Source organism: Haliaeetus albicilla, chromosome 28 (assembly GCF_947461875.1).
Source record: "Haliaeetus albicilla chromosome 28, bHalAlb1.1, whole genome shotgun sequence".
Classification (NCBI taxonomy): Eukaryota; Metazoa; Chordata; class Aves; order Accipitriformes; family Accipitridae; genus Haliaeetus; species Haliaeetus albicilla.
Window position 1 is genome coordinate 329,553 of NC_091510.1, and position 21,592 is coordinate 351,144.

Consider the following 21,592-nt stretch of genomic DNA (forward strand, 5'->3'; position numbering starts at 1 on the left):
GCACCAAGTTTGCCTTTCACCATGAGAATTTTCCCTTCCTCAAAATTAAACTTCCATTTTTATCCATTATTTTTTAACTGCTGAAACAACACTCATCTCAGTCTACCTAAGAATGGATTCAATACTGTCCATTTACGACTTCTGTGAAAGAAAATCTAATTTTACAATTGAAGAGCGATGAAGGAAAAGCACTTTAATTAAAAGAAGAAAATACAGGGATTATCCATTACACAATATATCTTAAGTGTCCTATTGTAAATTTTAATATGGTCACAGCAATGTGGTTTGCTTACCGATATGTTGCATTGATCGTGTTTGCAGTGTCACTTGCTGCTTTCCCTGGAGACAGGGGTGCATTTGGTGAATTCTACAAAAAAAAAAAAAAAAAACCAAACAACAACAACAAAAACCAAAAACAAAAGGCAAAAAAAAAGCCATAACAAGACAACTGTAAGTCAGCTTGCAAACTTATGCTTTTGTTATATTTTATATTCATTCATTTCTGTGTGAGATACACATTTTCTGGAGCCAACACTGCAGGAGAAATTGACATGTTCTACAACTCCCAAAACCTTCTTGGTCCTACCTGCCTCCCTCTCCTACATCCTGCATTTTTATAAGTGTCTTGCCTTCAGGTTTTTATAGCATGAGGATCGAAATTTATTCTTGAACGTTCATGGACTTTTAGCTTCCACTTCTTCACAGTAATTAATCCAAAATAATCATTCTGGACACAGAGAAATACTATTGCTTGTATCCATTCCTCTCCTCCCTCCACCCCCAAAATCAAGGTACTGGGATTTGCTCTTATTTACTCTGTACTCTTCAGACTGAAGTAAATTAGATTTACTGACATAGAGTTTAAGGTGGTTTCACACTAATAATACCTAAAGAACCTTCTGTACAAATCAGAATTACACAACAGATGTCAAAAGACTATTCTTTCACATCACTGCCTTTAACCAAACAAGACAAACCTACTTTCTGAACGCCATTGAACAACCAGGTCACATCTTTCTGCACATAAAATTTCTTTGTTTCAAACACAAAGTTTAGGCTAACTCAGAAAAAACAAATATAACAAATCTAGTTCTTACTTCCTGTCTTTTCTTCAAGTCCTCCCTGGCTGCTCCAAACCGCTTTGTCAATCTAGCGATTTTAGCCTAAATGGGAAGAAGATGAAAACAAACAAACCCATAAATACCCTCCCCAAGAACCATTAAAGAAATTACACAAACTAAAAGATATGTAATTAAGACATCAAGTCAAAGACTATTTTCATATCAGGGGAAATTATTCTTCCTTGAAATGCAGTACAACTACATTACTTCAGCGCAGCAGAAAGACACCTTGATTGTGATACATGTATGTATCTTAGAGATAACCTGAATTATTTTCCTTCCTATTCACAATTGTACAAGCAATCCATCTTGCAGAGATTCACGTAATACTCCGCATGAATGAAAGCAACTGAAAGCATTTGACTGTTTTAATGCCTTATGTACCAACCATATTGAAAAATGCACCCCTTTTTGCCTTTCATATTACTTACTCTTTCCCTATTTATCCTATTTCTCTCTCACTGATACACTACATATCACACCCCCCCCTTACTGTCAGCTTTGTTCTGCTCTATTTGATGTTCAGGTGTCAGGTTCATTATCTTCTTAAGCACCATTCTTACATCTTGTCTTTTACTTCTTGTGCCTCCCCCAATACACTATTTGGTGACCAACCCTTCTTTAATTGCCTCAGCATTACAAGATCCTAATTTACCCTGTCTAGGTTGCAGTTCTGATGGCTGACTTAATTCTGGAGGCAGTAGCTGTGCCATTTGTTCTAAGCAGGTACTTTTTCTTTTCTTTTTTTGCACAGAAACAAAGAGTTAAATTCTTTTTACGAACTCCTGAAAACACTAGGTTAGCACTAGAAGAATGGAAGATTTTTTAAAAAATCAGCGAGTTTCATATACCATGATTTCAGAACTTCTTACCTAAAAGGAGCTGGTCCACTTAGAAACCTCACTTCTTTCACATTTTTACAAAGCAAGATGACAGGCTACAATTATAGTCTGCCTTTAATTACATTTATATGTCAACTTCTGTTACCTTTTACAATGTAGAGGTGTTTTGGAGCACCTTGCGTAATAAAAACCAAGTAAGCTGACATTGCGAGTCTATTAACATCAACACGTTCACAGCCTTATATGATGTTATTAATTTGACACTGTAGTTGATTGGCTAAGCATCTTAGCACTTAACAAAAAGTCAGCACAAAACATCTGGGGTGGCGAGGGGGAAGAGTTATGTCACATGAACTGGTCTGGCAAACTTCCATACTTTTTTTTATGTTAAATGTAAAGTGGCCTTATTGTTTGAATTTGTTATGACATATAAGCTCTTAATTGTCTTGTCACTTCAAAATTCTTTTATTTTTGTGATGTTCCTCACGTCACCACTATGTACATAATTTCTATAAAGAATGCAAGAAAGCATACTGCATTCAACACTAGTTATTTTTTTCCTTGCTAGAACATAATTACTTAGTTTCTGGGGAAATAACATAGATAAGTATCATGTGATGTTTCTTTGTTTGAACATTCTACAAAGTCCAGTACTATTGTCCCCCTGTTTCTGCACTTTTCTGTTTCTAAGTGAATTTCTGGCTTCATAGAGGCATTAGATATTTTCATACTTAACATTTATTTGAAGAATGTCTAAATGGAATAGAAGAGTGGAAAAGTGGATTACTAACAACTAATGAATCAGTTTGCCAGAAGGAGGATTTACTTTGGGTTTTTTTTGATGATCAATTGGTTGCTTGCTTCTTTCTGAGTAGGGAAATAGAATTTTACAACTCAAAAGCAACATTAGTATTTGCTGCTCCCCCTGCCCTTTTCCTTTGTGGAGTCAAAACAGCTTCCCTACTGACAACTACAAGAGACTTACTACTAAATGTTAAGGAACTTATTTTTAAATTTGACTCTAGTATGCAGTTCAACATACAAACACTCACCTGTAGTTCAGTAAGCACAGTTTTATGCCTCTTGTTACATTCTACTTTCTCTATTCGGGTTTTCAAGTCCGCCAGAGTCTTGTCAAATACAGCACACTGTAAAGCAGTAAGTTTTTCTTCTAACAGTCTCTGGATAATCTGCAAAATTATTATTAAAAAAAAAAAGAAAAATAACAATGCAATCCCAGAGTTTGGGAGACCATCTATAAAAATATACTCAATTCTTAACAAGTATCCTGCTACAAACAGAACAATGACAACAGTTGTGCCTCATCAATCAAATAAATCTATAATCACCAGTAAGCATGCGGTTGCACAGCTAAGAAAAGTTTCTACATCTATTTTGGCAAATACAAACGGTCCCTCTTTGCCATTAATTCAAGAAATTAATTTCATTGCAGTATGATGTGTATAAAAGCTTATTACATATAAAAAGAACCTTAACTGCAGAAGATATTTTCATAAAGTGCTGTCTTTACACAAATTAATTTTTCCTTTTACTTTTCTGTTCTTGAGAGGAATACTGGCATTCAAAGAGCAGTAACTAAAGCCATTCAACAAAACTTTATTTCTGAGATGCATTTTCCCCCTAGCAGAAATGCCCCAAGTTGCTTTTCTTGCAGAAGCTAAAAATGGAAAGAGACTCATTTCCACAAAGTTTACTTGATACCTTATTATTTATTACAAATTTTTTCTCCCTCCTATACCTATTGCAGTGCAAAAATTTGCCTTAGGAAACAAAAATAAACAAGCCACAAATGTCATTCAGTTTTCTGCATCCTACATCAACGAAGTTACAACATGCACTAGCAAACTAACTAATGAAGAAGGGCACAATCTTTTTTAATTCAAGACCAGAGGTTTCTTTACATGCCAATGGTGCAATCAGGCAATTAACAACTCTGTAACAATCTGCAAAACCCTATGTTGATTGCACTCTTGTTTGGAGACAGACTTTCTTTAAAGCTAGGCACACAATAAAGCGCACTACATATAAACCTTTATACCTCCTTTGCTAAGATTCTCCATCTATAGTCACGTAAGACCTAAGAGTTTAAATATTTAGCACATTTCAAATTTAACTCCGGCAACATAGTTTTCATATGGTATTTGGTCTCTTCTTAAAAGCAGGGCTATATGGAACTTTATATGAATTAAACCACCTTTGTTATTTGAATTACGTCCCATTTTCAACCACAAAAAAGAGTGTTTGGGGGGCAGGGAGTATGTGGGAAAGGATAGCTAATTCAAAGATGGTAAGACAAGTGACAGGTGCGTGTTTGCCATCTTCGCTCCACACTTCCATCCTACCTTTTGTAATTTTTGGTCAACATCCTTTCTGGCTGTAATTTTTACTTGAAGTTCTGCTTCATAATCTTCTCCCATGTACCGACGACGTTTAGAATGAACACTGTCCATGTCCTCAGATTTGGAACGCTTTCTCCTTGACGCTTCACCTGGAATAATTAGATACAACTGCTTGTGAGGAACCTTTGAAAAAACAGGTATCTGCAGAATGCCGTGATTATTATGAAGTTTCATTTGTCGCCAGTTTAAACTTTTTCATCCTAAACCAGTAAGAAAGCCTTTGGAAAAACAGGATGTTTGATGACATCAAAGCAGAACAACAGTCCCTTTTGTCTCTGTACACTGCTGCCCTGTTAGCGAGTTCTGCTTTTTAAGACACCAAACCATGGCCCCAAATGCAAAATGGCTCTAGTACCACCATTCCCTTCTCCAGAACTTGCCTGCAAGTTCTTCCTGCTCCCATCAGCACCTTCCTATAATGAAGTATGGCTTCTGAGAAGCATAACAAAACTCTCTTCTGAAAAAGGAATCCTTTTCTCAGGATTCCAGCCAAATAAAACCACACCTATTCTGCCTGTGCCAGCAATGAACTTTTTTTCTACCTGCCATGAAGTTTTAATCTGTACCTCCAATCCTTGACTGAAAAAAAGATTCAAACCTTTTTCTTACTTCTTGGGTAAGAGGGAAAGTAAAAATCTAACAAAAGAACAGGCTCAAAACAGAACTATATTATAAAAATAATTTTCATCACAGTGATGAAACACAAAAGAACCAAAGAGACCTCATTCACTCATCCAGCTCCTGGCACTGTATCCTCTAGAGATCCACATATAAAAAAAAAAAACAAGCCTAGGTAAATTATCAGGAAGGGAAGCTACAGAGCATACTGTGTGTACCTGACCACCATCAAAACACCATAGGCCATAACCCCCAACCCCTCCACTCCAAACCTGAGGATGTACAGGAATTAGATGAATGAAGATTCACTGGAGATTGAAACAGCATAACAAAGTTACTTTCCACTGCCATTTTTTTCTTTTACTTGTACTACATACACTCTGAGTTGTATTTCTAACTTCACAAGTTTCTTACAGTCTGATTTTTTGATGGTTAGATTTCTGATGCTTTCAGTCTGATCTGATTTTATGATGGTTTGTGATTTTTTTTTGAGAGTTGCACTAATTGCACTATTGTACTAAAAATTATTAAAAGGTAGTATTTTAAAATCTGCATGACAGCCTAGGTTATTTTTAAAAGTTTGTGAAAGCATAGGTCCTCAGATTTTAGGTAAGTTTTATAGGGCCACAGGGATCTTCATAAAAATTTGAAGAATGCTGAATATTTGCAAGCCATATAAATGTTTAAGGTATGAGTTCATCTTTTTTTTTTTTCCAGAATGCCTGTAAACACCGGAAAATGAAGAAAAAAAAACGCCAAAAGAAACCAACCAATCAGAGCTACATCTCCAACTTTCTTCCATCCATCAGAAAAACGTGTACAAATAAAACTAAAAAAACCCCATGTATAGTTAGAACACTACTCCTAGACTAGTGAAGACAAGTTTATTATGATCGTCAATACGACTCTTTCCTACTCCTAGTCAGTCTCTTTAGAAAAAGCTTAACCACTGAATAGTACAAGTAGTTTGTAACATGCAAGAGCTACTTACATATTTAATAGAACATGTTTAATAGTCAGGTACTTTGTTCTGAAGCAGATGCTGCATCTAACTTCACTGCAGTTAGATTCTCTTTGAAGAGCTTCAGGGTGCTTGCTACTAGTGAAAAGGATCTATCTAAAGGAGGCTGTGACTTCTAGGAAACTAGCAGCTTCTAATGAGCTGCATCAGCTATTCTTGATCAAAGGGTGCTTTGTGCTTCTGTTCCAGCTGATTCCTTATGGAGGCTCAAACACCCGTTCAGCAGGTACTAGGGAGAGGTCTACATTACTGCTGGGCCTAGAGGACAGCTCCCAGAAAGCAGTGAACAAACACAGGACTTTGCACAGTGGGGTGCACAGAAGGTGGATGGTCCCTGCACTCAGTAATGGTGGTGATGTGCCACATGGTGTGGTCTGCAGCAGCCACTGGAACAACTTTCCCAGTAGTGTCAGAGCCTCCACCCAGAGTGAGCTATTTTGGGGGAAGATATGGCTTTGCAAGCCTTGGGCTGCAGGGATTATCTAGGGCCTCCCATTCCGGCTAAGGCTGTGGCAGAGGGAGATGAGCTTCTTGGCTACAGAAAGTGCAAACTAGTGGCAGACCTGTGTTACTAGGTTAAAGGAGCTATGGGAGGAGGTCAGGGATGGAACAACATCAGAAATTATGAGAAACAGATTGGCTGGATATATGCCAAGATCCTGCAGCCTCAAGAACCACAACCCCCAGTTGTACCAAAGGAGGTACAGTTACAGCCTGAGCTTACGCAGATGGGAAATGGAGACTCCCATGATGACAAAGGCTGGAAGCACCAGGACAGCAGCTCCCACTCTGCCTGCAGATGTACAGGACAATGACAGATTTGGTTCAGTGCCCTCATAGCAGATATGGGGTGGGCAGCTCCACCCCATGAAATGTCTGAACTGGCTAAGCCTGAGCCGTGCAGTAGCACCACATATTAGTAGCAAGTGACTCCCTGTCTGCAGTGGATAGAGGCCCGCATCTGCTAGGGACAGGTGACCTATGAGAAAGATAAAGTCACTATGTGGGTGGGAATGGGCTTAGGAAAGCCAAAGCTCACTCTAAGCTGAATCTGGGGACGGGCATGAAAGGTACAAGTGTACCAGTATACCAGCAGCAAAAGGAAAACTAGGGAAAATATGTCCCCTCTGCTGAATGAGGCAACAGAGCAAGTGACAAAGGACACAAACAACCCAGGCACTCAATGCTGCCTTTGCCTCAGACTTTAACGAGAAGACTTGCCTTTAGCAATGCCAGCTCCCTGAGACCAGTGGGACAGTCTGGAGTAAAGGCAGACTTGCTCTCAGTGGAGGAGCGCTGAGTTAACACTTAAGCAAACTAGACGTACACAAGCCCACCCAAGCCAGGAGGATGCACGCACAAGTGCCAAGGGAGCTGGCTGAGGTACTGCAAGGCCACACTCAACCTCTGAAAGGTTGTGGCAATAGCAGAAGGTTCCTGAGGACAGGAGTGACATTCACTTTCTTCTAATCCTCAGGAACGGCAAGAAGGACCTAGGGAATTACAGGATAGTCAGCCTCACCTCAATCCCTGGGAATGTGATGGAGCAAGTAATTCCAGAAATCATCTCTAAACATATTTAGAAGGTGATGGGGAATAGTCAGAATGGATTTATCAAGGGGAAATCATGCTTCATCAGCCTGATAGCCTTCTACGATGAGATGACTGGCTTAGTGGATGAGGGGAGAGCAGTGGAAGCTGTTTATCTTGTCTTTAATAATGCTTTTGACACTCAAACCACTCTCAGAGACAAACTGATGATGTATGGCCTAGATAAATGGACTGGCTCAACTAGTTCTCCAAGAGCTGTGATTAGCAGCACAAAGTCCATTTGGAGCTCGTCACTAGTAACACACACCAGTGGATGATACTGGTACCAATGCTAACATCTTCATTAATGACCTAGATAATGGGATTGAGGGCATGGTCAGCAATTTGCAGATGATACAAAACTGGTTGCTACAATAGACGGGTTATGCTTCCATTCAGAGTCACCTTGACAAGCTGGAGAAATAGGCAAACAGGAACCTCATGAAGTTCAACACAAGGAAATGCGAAGTCCCACACTTGGGTAGGAATAAACCCATGTACTAGTACAGGCTGGGAACTGACTGGCTGGAAAACAGCTTTGCAGAAAAGGTGCTGGTGGTCTTCACGCACATCAAGTTTAATGTGAGCCAGCAATGTGCCCTGTTGGCAAAGAAGGCCAACAACATCCTTGGCTGCCTGAGGAAGAGTATTGCCAGCAGGTCAAGGGAGGCAATTATTCCCCTCTAATCACCACTGTGAGACTGAACCTTGAGTCTTGTGTCCAGTTCTGGGCTTCTAAATACAAGAAAGACATGAGCATACTGGAGAGACTTCATTGTAGGGCCACCAAGATGTTTTATGGACTGAAGCATCTGTCATATGAGGAAATGACAGCTGGCATTGTTCAACTGGAGAAGGCGGTTAGGGGAGATTTTTTGATGTGTGTAAACTACCTGATGGGTAGAGGGTGAAAAAAGACAGAGCAAGACTCTTAGTGAGTACCAGTGAAATGACGAGAGAAATGGATGCTAATTGAAATACAGGAAATTCCATTCAAACATATCAAAACTTTTTTTACTGTGAGGGTGGTCAAACACTGGAAGCGGAACACTGGAAGGTTGTGGAGATACTCAAAACCTGTCTGGACATGGTTCCGAGCAAACTGCTCTAGCTGACCTGGTTTTGAGCAGGTGGTTTGGACAAGATAATCTCCAAAGGTCCTTTCCAACTTCAACAGTTCTGTGTTTCTAACATGTACGACCAGTAGAGCATAATAGTTTTAATATTACGTACTTCTCTCTGTGTGCTTCTCCTCTTCTTTGTGGGCCTCTTCTTCTCCACCCTCTTCACTCTCCTTTCTTCTCTCCTCCTCCACCTCTTCTACAAACAGAACAAAAACCCCCAGGTGTTACTTATGCTGACCTACAAAAGTCTTGTAAGAGTCCTATTGAATGCTTATGAAAAACCATGCTGGGGAAGGCAAGAGAAATAAGTGTGACACAGAGAGAAGGCAGAGATGAAAAAAATCAGAGGATACCTTCAGAACAAAAATTTGAACTACCGTACAACACAGGAAGATTGGCTTCTGGATTTGCTTAGCTTTAAAATCAACTGAATGCCTCAAAGTTACCTCTGAAATTTTTAATGTAGTTAAAGTTCTCAATATATTATTTTAGTTTATTTTTCACCTAGGAAAAAGTAGTATAAAAATTTCAGTAACAAAATACTAATATATTTCTCTATCTATTTACAATTGGCAAATTCAACCATAATCTTTATGGTAGAAAAGGCCTAGATTCTTCTTTTCTTAACAAATATGAATTTTCGTTTAAAGTTTCTTCCTGATACAAAGCATCACAATTTAAGACTAGTTATTTAAACACATAACATTTCAGGAAATTCTTAAAAAAAGAAAAATCTGAAATAACACCCCCAAATGCAAAGAGGTTAAAATGAAAAATGTTAACACTTCCTGAAAACTTTTATTACATGTACCATGAACGTCCATTATGTGTTTTGTACAGGCTGTATTTGCTACCTCCTGTGCTCCCTACATACAACATAAAACTATTACTTTTAAGATTACATTAAAATTGATCCAGAATATAACAGAACAAGTCAGCACTGTTACGCACATCTTGATATGTACACTTCTCCAATTTCCTATTTTCATTTTGTTATTACAGCAGAGTTTACTAGCTTTTTTAGACAAAGTTCTAGCTGCAAAGATATGCCTGGTGTTCTCTTAACAATAAATTTAACTTCTATTATGAAAAACATTTGAATGATTTAAAATAAGTCACCTAATAAATCAGAAAAAGGAAGGAGTCAGAAACCCAAAATCTGAAATTATGAGATTTTTCATTTTGTTAATTTATACATGAAATATTCATTCCACATAAATTCTTCAAACCCAATCTGATTTATTTTTAAGATAATAAAATGGCATAGTGCCTATGCCACCTGCTTTTAAGACTTATAGATAGGCTTCATATATTTAATTGTTATCTGTAAAACAGGACTCATTTACCTAAGAATCTAAAGGAGAGTCACTAAGTTCAAGAGTACTTTTCCCACAATTTACAGATTTTAATATTCAACTGAAAGATACAAATATTCCATGGAAAGATACTTTAAAGACATTCTAGGTCTGTGTATGTTACAAGTTTCAAAGCTGAGCTTTCTGAGTTCCATGTAGAGAACAAAGTAATTTCAAGGACAAGTAAGTCCCTTCCTTACAGACTTCCATCACTCTGAACAAGTTTAGCTCGTTTAACTAAAAGTGGTTTAAACACGGTGCCCAGCTAAACCTCTCCAGTTAAGAAGGTTCAAACCATAATACAGAGATAATTTTACAACTGGCTAACAGCTTATTTTTCACTGATAAGCTGCGATCTTGTTATCCTGATGCTAGACAGGCAGAAGCAATGAATGCAATCCTTTAAAAAAACAGTAATTTGATATCACTAAGTTATCACTGTATTTATCACACAGTTGTCTTAAGTCACACTATTGGCTGTGGATCTGAACACAAAGGTGGTCGCCCATCACTAAACAGTTGATAATACCTTTAAATAATTTCTACAGCTGCAAGCATTTAGATCTGCTTAATGACTGACTGGATGCATATCTGAATGTCAGTTCTGCCAAAATATACATATAAATGGAAATAAAAATAATAAGTAAGCATAAGAGTATCTGAACCGTATTTGCAAGTTATTCTGGACTGCGCTGTCATACTCTTACTGTTCCATAATCCTGTAACCACAACATTCTCCTTACAGATTGGCTAGAACTGATGTGCACAGACAGCAATCACAAGAAAGTACAAAAGCATAGCCTTTCTAAGTAGTGAATCCTTGATCAAGCTCTACCTAGAAGTTATGATGAAGCAGAAATACAAGATTCGTCTATTTTTCTTTAGGAAGAAATCACAGATTCATGTATTTTCAAAGGACTCATCATGACCCAGACAAGCTGGAGAAATCGGATGACAAATGCTTTATGATATTCAACACGGACAAATACAAAAGTTCCGTACCTGGGAAGGCAGAACCCTTGCAATGACACAGGCTAGGGCCCGCATGACTGGGAAGCAGCTCTGCTTTCAGGACTCACATAGACAGCAAGCGAAGCATGAGCCAACAGCATGCCCTTGGCAGCAAAGGAGGTCCACAGCATCCTGAGCTGCATTTACAGGAACAGAGCCACTGTATCATAAGAAGTGGTTAGTACCCCTTACCCGGCACTCATTATGCCATCTCTTGGTAAGGAGCAAGGGACTGCTAAAGGGCTGGGAAACATGACCTGTAAGAGAGGCTGAGGGAGCTAGGCTTGTTCAGTATGGAGAAGACAAATCTTAATGAGGACTTAAAAAACAGCTTTTCAATACCTGTAAGGTGGCTTTTGAGAAGATGGAGCCAGACTCATTGTAAAGGTACATAGCAAAGAATAAGAGACAACACGTGTAAGCAGAAACAAGAGATTCCAACTGATAGAAAGAAAAACATTTCCATCATGAAGAGAGTCATAGAATCATAGAATCATTTAGGTTGGAAGAGACCTTTAAGATCATCGAGTCCAACCGTCAATCATGCCCACTAAACCATGTCCTGAAGTACCCCGTCCACTTGCTTTTTGAACACCTCCAGGGACGGTGAGTCCACTACTACCTTGGGCAGCCTGTTCCAATGCCTGACAACCCTTTCAGTAAAGAAATTTTTCCTAATATCCAATCTAAACCTCCCCTGCTGCAACTCGAGGCCATTTCCTCTCGTCCTATCTCCAGCCACCTGACAGAAGGGACCAGCACCCACCTCACTACAACCCCCCTTCAGGTAGTTGTAAAGAGCTATAAGGTCTTCCCTCAGCCTCCTTTTCTCCAGACTAAACAGCCCCAGCTCCCTCAGCCGCTCCTCATAAGACTTATGCTCCAGGCCCCTCACCAACTCGGTTGCCCTTGTCCAGACTTGTTCCAGCAACTCAACATCTTTCCTGTAGCGAGGGGCCCAAAACTGAACACAGCACTCGAGGTGCGTCCTCACCAGTGCCGAGTACAGGGGAACAACCACCTCCCTGCTTGTGCTGGCCACATTATTTCTGATACAGGTTAGGATGCCGTTGGCCGCCTTGGCCACCTGGGCACACTGCTGGCTCATATTCAGCCGGCTGTCGACCAGCACCCCCAGGTCTTCATCTGCTGGGCAGCTTTCCAGCCGCTCTTCCCCAAGCCTGTAGCGCCGCATGGGGTGGTTGTGACCCAAGTGCAGGATCTGGCACTTGGCCTTGGTGAACTTCATACGACTGGCCTCGGCTCATTGATCCAGCCTGTCCAGATCCCTCTGTAGAGCCTTCCTACCCTTGAGCAGATCAACCCTCCCTCCCAACTTGGTGTCATCTGCAAACTTATTGAGGGTGCACTCGATCCCCTCATCCAGATCATTAATAAAGATATTAAACAGAGCTGGCCCCACTACTGAGCCCTGGGGAACACCACTTGTGACCCGCGTCATTGGAACAGGTTACCCAGAGAGGTCATCCAGTCTCCATCAGTGGAAGTTTTCAAGATCTAACTGGATAAAGTTCTGAGCTACCTTGTCTAATCTCACAGCTGACCCTACTTTGAGCAGGAGACTGGACTAGAGACCTCTTGAGGTCCCTCCCAACCCGAACTACTCTATTATTTGGTCACAACTCTCCTGCCTATTATAAAATAAAATAAAAAATTATCAAGTGATTCAAACACAAAGCATAATATTCTCTTCTTTAATTATTTATTACCACATTTTTAGTTGAAAAAAAAAATCAATAAAGAACTTAAAGATTACCACTGACGAATCCAACATCCATTAATCGGTCCTCCAAAGCCTGTTGGACAGAAGTGTGCCTGACTTCTCATTTGCAAAATCCAGTGGATCAATGATGCAGCAGTTCTGTCTTTGTCTGCTACATTAAAGAAACCTCTTTCCACCATATGTGCAGCTCCTGTTTGCAGATAGTATAGACCTTCTTAATCTTCTATTGGATGAACAAAACTTAGGTTCTTTTAAGCCTTCCAGTAAAAAGTTTGTTTCCTAAATGCTGAAATATTTTTTTCAGCAACTCTCTGAAAGCCTTCCATTATCCCTTTTTGAAATAAAAACCAGAAACAGAAATATTATTACAGAAAAGTGGTTTCATCAGTGCCATTTAAGTGTAACTTATTTTCCTATTTGCGAATTCAAGAATTTTGACAGCTAGTTCTACCACAACACAGGAACAAAAGTTCATGTTTAGTTGTTTATCTGCCATTCCATGCTCTGAAGTTCTCCTCAAACATTACATTCTAGAAGACAAGCTGTATCCTTTTAAATGTTAACTGCACTCTTAATTCTTAAAGGGTTGTACTTGGGTGTGGTGCTTGACTTCAGTCTCCCTTAACAAAGATCAGTAACAAGTAAATTCTCTTTCAAACTATCTCTGGACAGCATGAAATGCCATTGCTGTAGAGAAGCCTAGAATCAAGGTGTCTAGAATGCACTCAAAGTGCTAGCAATTCTGAGGAAGACAGACTTCAGATTTGCTTTGGTAGACATACTCACCTGGTCAAACTTGAGACTATCCAGATTAGGTAAGAGAAAGAACATAGCAACAGCTGCACTAGGTAAAACCAACAGTTCACCTAATCCAGGATCCTATCTACAACAGTTCCATGTCAACAGTAGATGATCAAGTAGGGAAGAATGTAAGGAGGAGAAAAAGAACATAGTTACACAGTCCCAGAAAACTTCCTCAGCTTTCTGAAAAATTGCTTGTTTACTTACCCAAAGATCTTCCGTCACAAAAATCCTGAGTGCCAACGTAGCCTTTGTATTTACTAATTCTACTTCAGAAAAAGATTCTATTAATCTGCCCATTTGAAGAAAGTCTTCTAGTACCATTCTTTACATCATTGTTTAGCCATGCTGGTTTTCATCTGGGCTTTTTGAAAACTGTACTTTTTCCATTAAGCAGCTTGCACCTGTGCCTCCAATATAGCATCTTCAAATGATCTCCACACCATCTCCAAAGATTTAATTCTCACAGACTCTTTCCAAAAGTTAACCTTTATCTTCTAAGATAACTCTTGTCTTCTTATACAATTGTTTCCTGCCCCTGCAACCTCTCTGCTATTAGCTTTGTTACTGAAAAAATGAAATTGGCAAAAAGACTGCAAGATTTTTGTATTAATACCATGTTAAATTTAGTACAAAATAGGTCGCCAAAAGATTTGCTTGAAATATTTCACAGAAGGTACTATTCAGAAAAATTTAAACTCCCTTCTCTGCAACTTGATGGGCAAGCTTTATGAAGCTTAGAATGCAGAAATTAACAAATCACTGCTGGTTAAGGACAGAACACACTTCAGAGTGGCCAGTTTTCATTTCATTAACAGTCTCAGTTACAGCCATGCAACTGTAAAAGTCATAAACTATTATAGCCAATAAATAAAACAACCAGTCAACAGAATTCGTCCTGTCACCAAAACTGAAAATCTGAAAAAAATATTGCTGGATACAATCATTTTAGACTTCTGCAAACTGTAGTCCAATATTTAATATTCACTTCTGCCTTTTTGCTCCAGAGCAAAAACTCCTCTGTGACCACAATGTGTTTTCTCATTGGGTAAGATGACGAAAAAAAAAAAAAAAAAAAAGCAACCCTGATATCTTAATTTCATTCATCTCAAATGAAAGAACCCTTAAACTGCACCAAGAACAAGGATCATCAATTTATTTGTAATGTACACTTTATAAAAGGGACTTGTAACACACTACAGCTTTGACACAAGTACACACAATGTTCCTTCTCCCTGCAGCTCCCATCTCCAAATAGTTTCTGGAAGAATTTAATTGCACAACAATGGTATCACTTTTGCAATCTCAGTGCAACACCTAACACCTAAATAGGATCCTTAGAAGAAACTACGGAATCTACCTTTTCTCTGTTTAACTGGCATAAATTTTAAAGGTAAATACCAGAAAAGAAGGAAAAGTCTGAAACATGGCTGAAGAGACATACTCTTATCTCCCTCTCTCTAGTTGTTTAGAGACTGAAGACTCAGAATGCCATCACACATTAGCGAAAGACACTGTTTCATCATTAGTGAAACAAGAGTTGAGAAACTATGGTTACTAACTTGCCAGACGCTGAAAGACACCTGAAGCTTGTTTAATCTATGGAATTCCTACTCAGTCAAGCATGTTTAAACACATTTGCATTACCACTGTTGTCATTTCATAAAAAGCTATGCGAAGTGGGGGGGAAGAAAAAAGCCACCCCAAGATCATTTGAAACAACAGCTTTCTTAATTGCAGATAGAAAAGCAGTGTCAACTTATCTGTAATTTATTCATCTGTTTTATTTTCAGAAGTGCAACTGTATGACAATAAGTGCCCTATGTAAAAAACAAACAAACAAAATGCTTACAAAACTGTATGACAATAATAGACTATAGGGGACATCCAATTCAGTTTAACATAAAAAAAATTCTTCTGCTAACTACAAGAAGAGACTGAAGTACCAGCTTACTGCAATCAATGCTTTCAAATGTTAATCAGTTGCCACAGTCACCAGATAAAAGGTCAATAAAACCCACTATGAGTTAAATATATGGTTTTCATGCTATATAGCTTTTATACATTACTTGCATTTTTTCATGAAACCTTTCCAATACTGTCTTTTGGTGAAAAAAAGAAATTTGAAAAAAAATGGGAATTGTGGCATACCTGGATTACCAGCATGTTTTTATTCTTATTATTTATTTGCACATTAAAGAAAGTTGAGATCCTTTCTTCCCCTCAAGAACAGAAAATGAACACGTTTCTCTTCTCACAAATCTTTCTATTTCATGTCTGGCAATTACTCATCTTCCCTCTTCTTCCACCTACCATACCACCCCAGTGTGCAAAAAGTATGAGAAAAAAAACCCAAACCAAACTAGATCTTGAAGATGACAGGTTTTTGGTGTTACCTTCATTTTTTTTCCAGGCCTCAAATTCCATCCTTGAGAACTGTAAGACTATGTAACACAGAATTGGTGGGTAAGACTGCCTTTTTGATTTAGAAAGATCACAAGTGTGTCATTCTAAGAAATGAACAAAATCCCAGACTTGAATCAAAACTACCCGTTTATAAAATTCTTACCTGGAAGACTTGACTTGTTTGGTAGTATTATTTCAGCACGTTCCTCCTTCTCATCACAAGCATCCTCTTCATCAGACAGTACTAAGAAAGCTTCTTTTGGCAGACTTTCACTGCTTTCCTGCTTGGATGGTGAACCCAAACAGTTGTCTATCTTCTCTTCTAAGTCTGGGACTGTGTCATCCACTGGAAGCAGAGAACTTTTAGAAAAACAGCTCAGTTCGTCTTCAGCAGGGGCTAGTTTTTCCAAAATTGGAATAATTTCATCTGTTTCCATAGAGTCAGTATTGTCCAAGATACTTCCACTTGGCTCATCTATTGTCTTCTGAACAGTGGTTTCTGAAAGACCTGCAGGGATGCCTTGTTTGTCCTTTGGTTCCTGGTCAGCTTCCATACTGCTAGAGATGGCTTCTTCTCCAACAGCTTCTTCAACAGTTCCTTCCTCAGTCCTTTTTGCCTCACCAGATGAATCGGAATTAATAGTTAAGTCATTTGCTTCTCCCTTCTCTTCAGAAGAGTCACTGATACCACAAATTGATTTACTTTCACCTTCTAATGGGATGTCACTCTCTCTTTGGTCCAAATGATCTTTTGTATTATTTTCTTCATGGAAGTTATCTTTATTGCTACAAAGCACTCCATTTTCAGCCTCGCAAGCTAAAGCAGTATCAGTATCTTTATCTTGTGCAGGAGTAACATCCTCTGGAGACAGCGTTAGTTTGGGTTCTATGTCATTGACTATGTTCCCTGCCCTACTTTCAGGGCTTTTTGCTTCACTAATTTCATCAGAAGCTGTTCTTCCTTCTTCAGAGTTAACACACAAGTCCACTAGGCCATTAACTTCCCTCTTGTCCTCCATACAGTCTGTATTGCCTAAAGGGGAATTTAAATCAGAATCTCCATTCTCATGCTTTCCATTTAACAGTTTAACTTCAGTTGTCTTCAACAGCTCCTCTTTAACCTTATAGACAGCTTCAAGTTGTTGTCGATCACTTACTCTCATGGTTTTTCGTGCTTTAAAGACCTTTTTCTGAGGTTCATCTGTGCTATCCATCTTGACCCTTAAAAAAAAAAAAAATCAGAAAGAATTGTGAAGATAACAATTTATTATCATCATATGACAATGTTCCTAAGAAAGACTGTAGCATTTAGCACATTTTAAAAGCAAACCGGTTTAACTGCATCTACAAAAACAAACACCTGACAAACACACTTAAATTTTGTTTGTCCTCAGAAAAAGTGAATACAAGTTTCTATGTATGCGGCACAAACACATGTATGTAAAGATCACTGAGATCACACTATAACATTATGTAGTAATATTCTGACCACACATTTTAGACCAGTCGTCTCATAGTATTATGACAGCAAAGCCACACAATGAGGTTTTCTAGCTAGAAACAGATATTGTATAAGAGTCAGCAGCCTCTCTTCTTATAAAAAGTAAGAAATATTCTTGGTCTACCAGTTTACATTTATCTTTCCAAAACTATGTAATTTCATGAGTTTCAAATAGAATTAACGACTGGGGTAAATGACAAGATTTTCATATCAAGTAACTTTTAAGAAAACTTCAATATATTGAAAGAATTTCTGAATGTGTTAAGGTACTTTTTTTCTTCTGTAGAGACAAAATAGACATTCAGCCTCCATATTTATACAATGGTTAAGTGAACTTGGGTTTTTAGAGCACTTTCATTCAATCTCCAATAATATTTTACTAAGACCATTTGTGCTCATAAAAACTACAGGTCTTGTAGCTCCTTTTAGAAAAACATCCTTTTTCAAGGAAAACTCATGGGTTTGCCCTCCATATAATTTTATTCATTCCATCAACCCATGCAAATATTAAGAAAAATAAGAACATTAATATATTAAAAAAATTTAAGAAAAATAACGTTCAAAAATCTACTTTATCAAATCAATAGAGTTAAATCAAGCATAGAGCAAGCATTACCTAGGAAGTTAAAATAATTTTGTTGAAATACAACAAAATCTTATTTCATTTGCTTCCATTAAACAAAACAAACAAAATTCAGAGTTTCTTGTTTTAGAACCCAGTTTTGAAGGATCAGATATTATATAACTATATTATTCAGAAGCAGAAAGCGGTTACGGAACTTGTTATATCCTAAATGAAACTCAGCAACTAAGATCTTGAATCAGCTGATGCTAACCAATTTAACTCTACCGAAGCTACTACACCACCAGAAATTACTCCTGTCTAGGATATGGCTCTTCTTAAGTTTCTCAAAACATGCGAAAATTCACTTGGGTAACAGTACTTAAAAGATAATACAGCAAGTAGAAAAAGAGAAAGAAAATAAATCAGGCAGTTATCTCTATACGAATTTTATTTTATTTTTTCCACAAGCACCAGATAAGTGAGTGTTCGTACCATTGATAAAGCATAAGTATTAGACGAAGAATGCCTTTTAAGTATTTAGTACAGTTCATTTTGCATCTTCCCCCAATCCACTTCCATTCACAGAGCTGAGAAATTCATTAATAAAATGCATTTTGTCTTTTCAGGTGAGGGTATACTTTTTTAAATTATTTTTTGATTAAAAAAAAGCAGGACTACCGCCAACCCTAGCTCAGATCAGCGACGGTTTTATACAACCAAGTCGTAAAATTCACAAAACAGGGATTCCACAGCCTGTAAGTAACAGTTTGGCTACACCCTCTTTGTAACTAACCTTGCCTACAAGTTTTATTTAGGCAGCCATAAGATAGCCTTTTAGCCTTCTCTTCAGCACATTAAAGTTGTAAAGCTCACTCAGCATCTCATCATAGTTCATGTACTTTAGGCTTCTATAACTTTGTTAATCCTCTGCTGGATCCTTCCTAGTTTACTTGGAAGAGTTTGTTGATTAATTACTTAACATTTATGCATTACCCAACTACAGTATTCTATGGTAAGACGTGAATATATATTCTAAGCTACAATATGAATTCAACTATCAAGACAAACTCTAAACCTTACACTCGCGTCATACTGTACTTTGCAATTATAAGGCTTCTTTTATGCTTAGTTAACATGACCTGACAAAAATATGAGCAAAATAGAAAGCAATATGATTTTAAAAAATCCCTGGTTTGCATTTCCTATTAACATAACGTTGAGAATCCTTTCCACTTTATTTCAGTTCTTTTCTGCATGACAACCTAGAATCCTTGTATTTGAGTAACTGATGGTGCTCAAACAACACTTCGATTCACACCTCAGGAACAGATGAACAAATCTTCACAAAAGGTTGTATCAGCTATAGACTCTCAGTAATAATCATTAAGACATGATTTTTGCCAGTCTGAACTAGATTTTCTGAACGGGATTGCCTATTACTGCATTGCCACTAGTGGGAGCAAAGTAACACCTACAGAAACACTGATCTGAAACATCAGTTTACTTGTTTTTAGAAAAAGTTCTCATCACATAACCATTTCCAGTCAGATGAAATATGAACTGCCGGTGAGCTGTTTATGTCTCTCCAGAGCTGCCTACATGCTAAATACGGTATCTTCATATTCCTCCAGAAGAGGATACACTTAACACAGTAATTCTAGTCCTGAAGTTAAGAGAAGCATATCAAAACCTCTAGTATTTCAGAAGTGCGCGAGCAGTTTTTGAAGGCACATCCCTTCTTTCTTCCCAAGAACTTAGAATGTAAAGCGCATTTTTTCATATCACTATAAAACCATATATCAGGCTGTCACGTAATAGTTATCATCATCATACTCACATTCCACGCATATAATCCCCTACAACCAGCATGCATACTCTTACAGATGTATATTTCGTATTGGATATTTGGAAAAAATTATCCCATTTGGGGGAAAAAAAAAAAAAAAAAAAAAGAAAAGAAAATTCCAGGCTTGACTAACTTTGAACAATTCCAAGAGCTCCTAACAGGTGACCAGATAGTGAGAGTCTTCTGTTAAAGTAGTACAAGGATACAGGGCCTTTATATAAAAACTAAGACAAGTAGTTTGACCTCCTGGACTACAACGGCTTCTTTTATAAGCACTACCCAGAATTTAAAAGTCCTTATATTACAAAATTCACAATCCTACTTTTCCTATGACCAAAAGATATACAAACAGGTTAATAAAATGTTCACAACTTAAAATCAAATTCATAAGTGCGTCACTTGAGTAATCATAAAATATAACTTCAAAAAAATTAATATTTTCTGCTCTAGCTTCTTTAAGCATCTAAGCAGTCTTTCACTCATATTTTTAACATGAAATAAAATACAATAAATACAGAGTAAAATGAAGGGCACGTCCTCTTTACATTTACCAAGAACAGCAGTCTAAAAAAAAAAAAAAAAAAAAACCAACAACCAAAACCCAAACATCAGAATACCTTTATATTGATGCTTCCTTACTTTTTTCTTAAAAAAACACTAAATGAATAAGCTTGAATTTCCAATATATTTCAAAATAATGTTTACTTTGTATCTTAGGATATTATGCAAAATCTAGTTTAAAAACAAAGCTCTAATACAGTTCTACTGTGAACCGGTACCAAAAAAAGGCTTCTCATAAAATTCCATTGTTAGATGGTTAACTCGTGCATATTTTCAGCTTAATCCCACAATCTTTTGCAACCAAAGAATATGCAATAAAAGCTACCGTGACAAAATTATAAGCATAGATGAGATTAAAAGATGAACGCTAAACACCAGGTAACAGCTAAATATCATGTATCACTGCAGACCAGCCTTAAAGCATCTCCAGCCATACCCACAAGGGAGCACACTGCAGCCAAGTAACAGATTTCATGCGAGAGCCGAGTAAAAGAAGAAACAAATAAATCGGTAACCAGTCCAGACAGGTTTGGCCATGCCAGTGCAAGCCAATCAGCAGCCATCTGATAAATACTGCCTTCCAGTCTTTCAAAGGGGTAAAGAGGTTGCTCTTCAGAGAGCAACTCCAGAGCAGGTTACATGAATTCAGTCTTGCAAAAAATAAAACATTTAAAACGAGTAGCGTTCTAAATGAATGTATGTTCGTAGTCTTCCTTTATACTTAAAAATTAACACAAAGTTTAGCTATGTTTGCTAAGCACTTCCCTCATCTGATGCTCAGGTATTTTCAGATTTTACTCATCGCGTGACCAAGTGACAAGAAGGGAACGAGTGGCCGAGGCACCGAGCCAATGATTTCAAAGAAAGGTGTTTGTATGATGCAGCACAAAATGACTCCTGCATGTAGAGCTAGGTGTGTAAGGGTTAAATGCCGTAAATAAGGTAGTAGGTTTTGGTTCCCTTTTTTGTTTTGAATTTTTTAAACACAATAATCAATTCTGAAACACCAATACACACAAACATTGTGTATATTTGTTTAGATAGCATTTATGAAAATTTCCTTTTT

General features: G+C 37.9%; 1 protein-coding gene across 10 annotated transcripts in view; it reads right to left on the reverse strand.

The window, feature by feature from the left end:
• Nucleotides 1–21,592, reverse strand: part of ATF7IP (activating transcription factor 7 interacting protein) — a 108,389-nt gene that overhangs the window by 34,401 nt on the left and 52,396 nt on the right. For 9 of the 10 annotated variants that reach the window (XM_069773795.1, XM_069773794.1, XM_069773788.1 and 6 more), the window contains 6 exons: nt 16,217–17,274; nt 8,846–8,932; nt 4,327–4,472; nt 3,016–3,153; nt 1,098–1,163; nt 294–367 (listed from right to left, as the gene is read on the reverse strand). In XM_069773795.1, coding sequence (XP_069629896.1) covers nt 294–367; nt 1,098–1,163; nt 3,016–3,153; nt 4,327–4,472; nt 8,846–8,932; nt 16,217–17,274 — 1,569 coding nt within the window. The remainder of the gene's footprint in view (nt 1–293; nt 368–1,097; nt 1,164–3,015; nt 3,154–4,326; nt 4,473–8,845; nt 8,933–16,216; nt 17,275–21,592) is intronic. The other variant, XM_069773786.1, reaches the window with a different exon arrangement.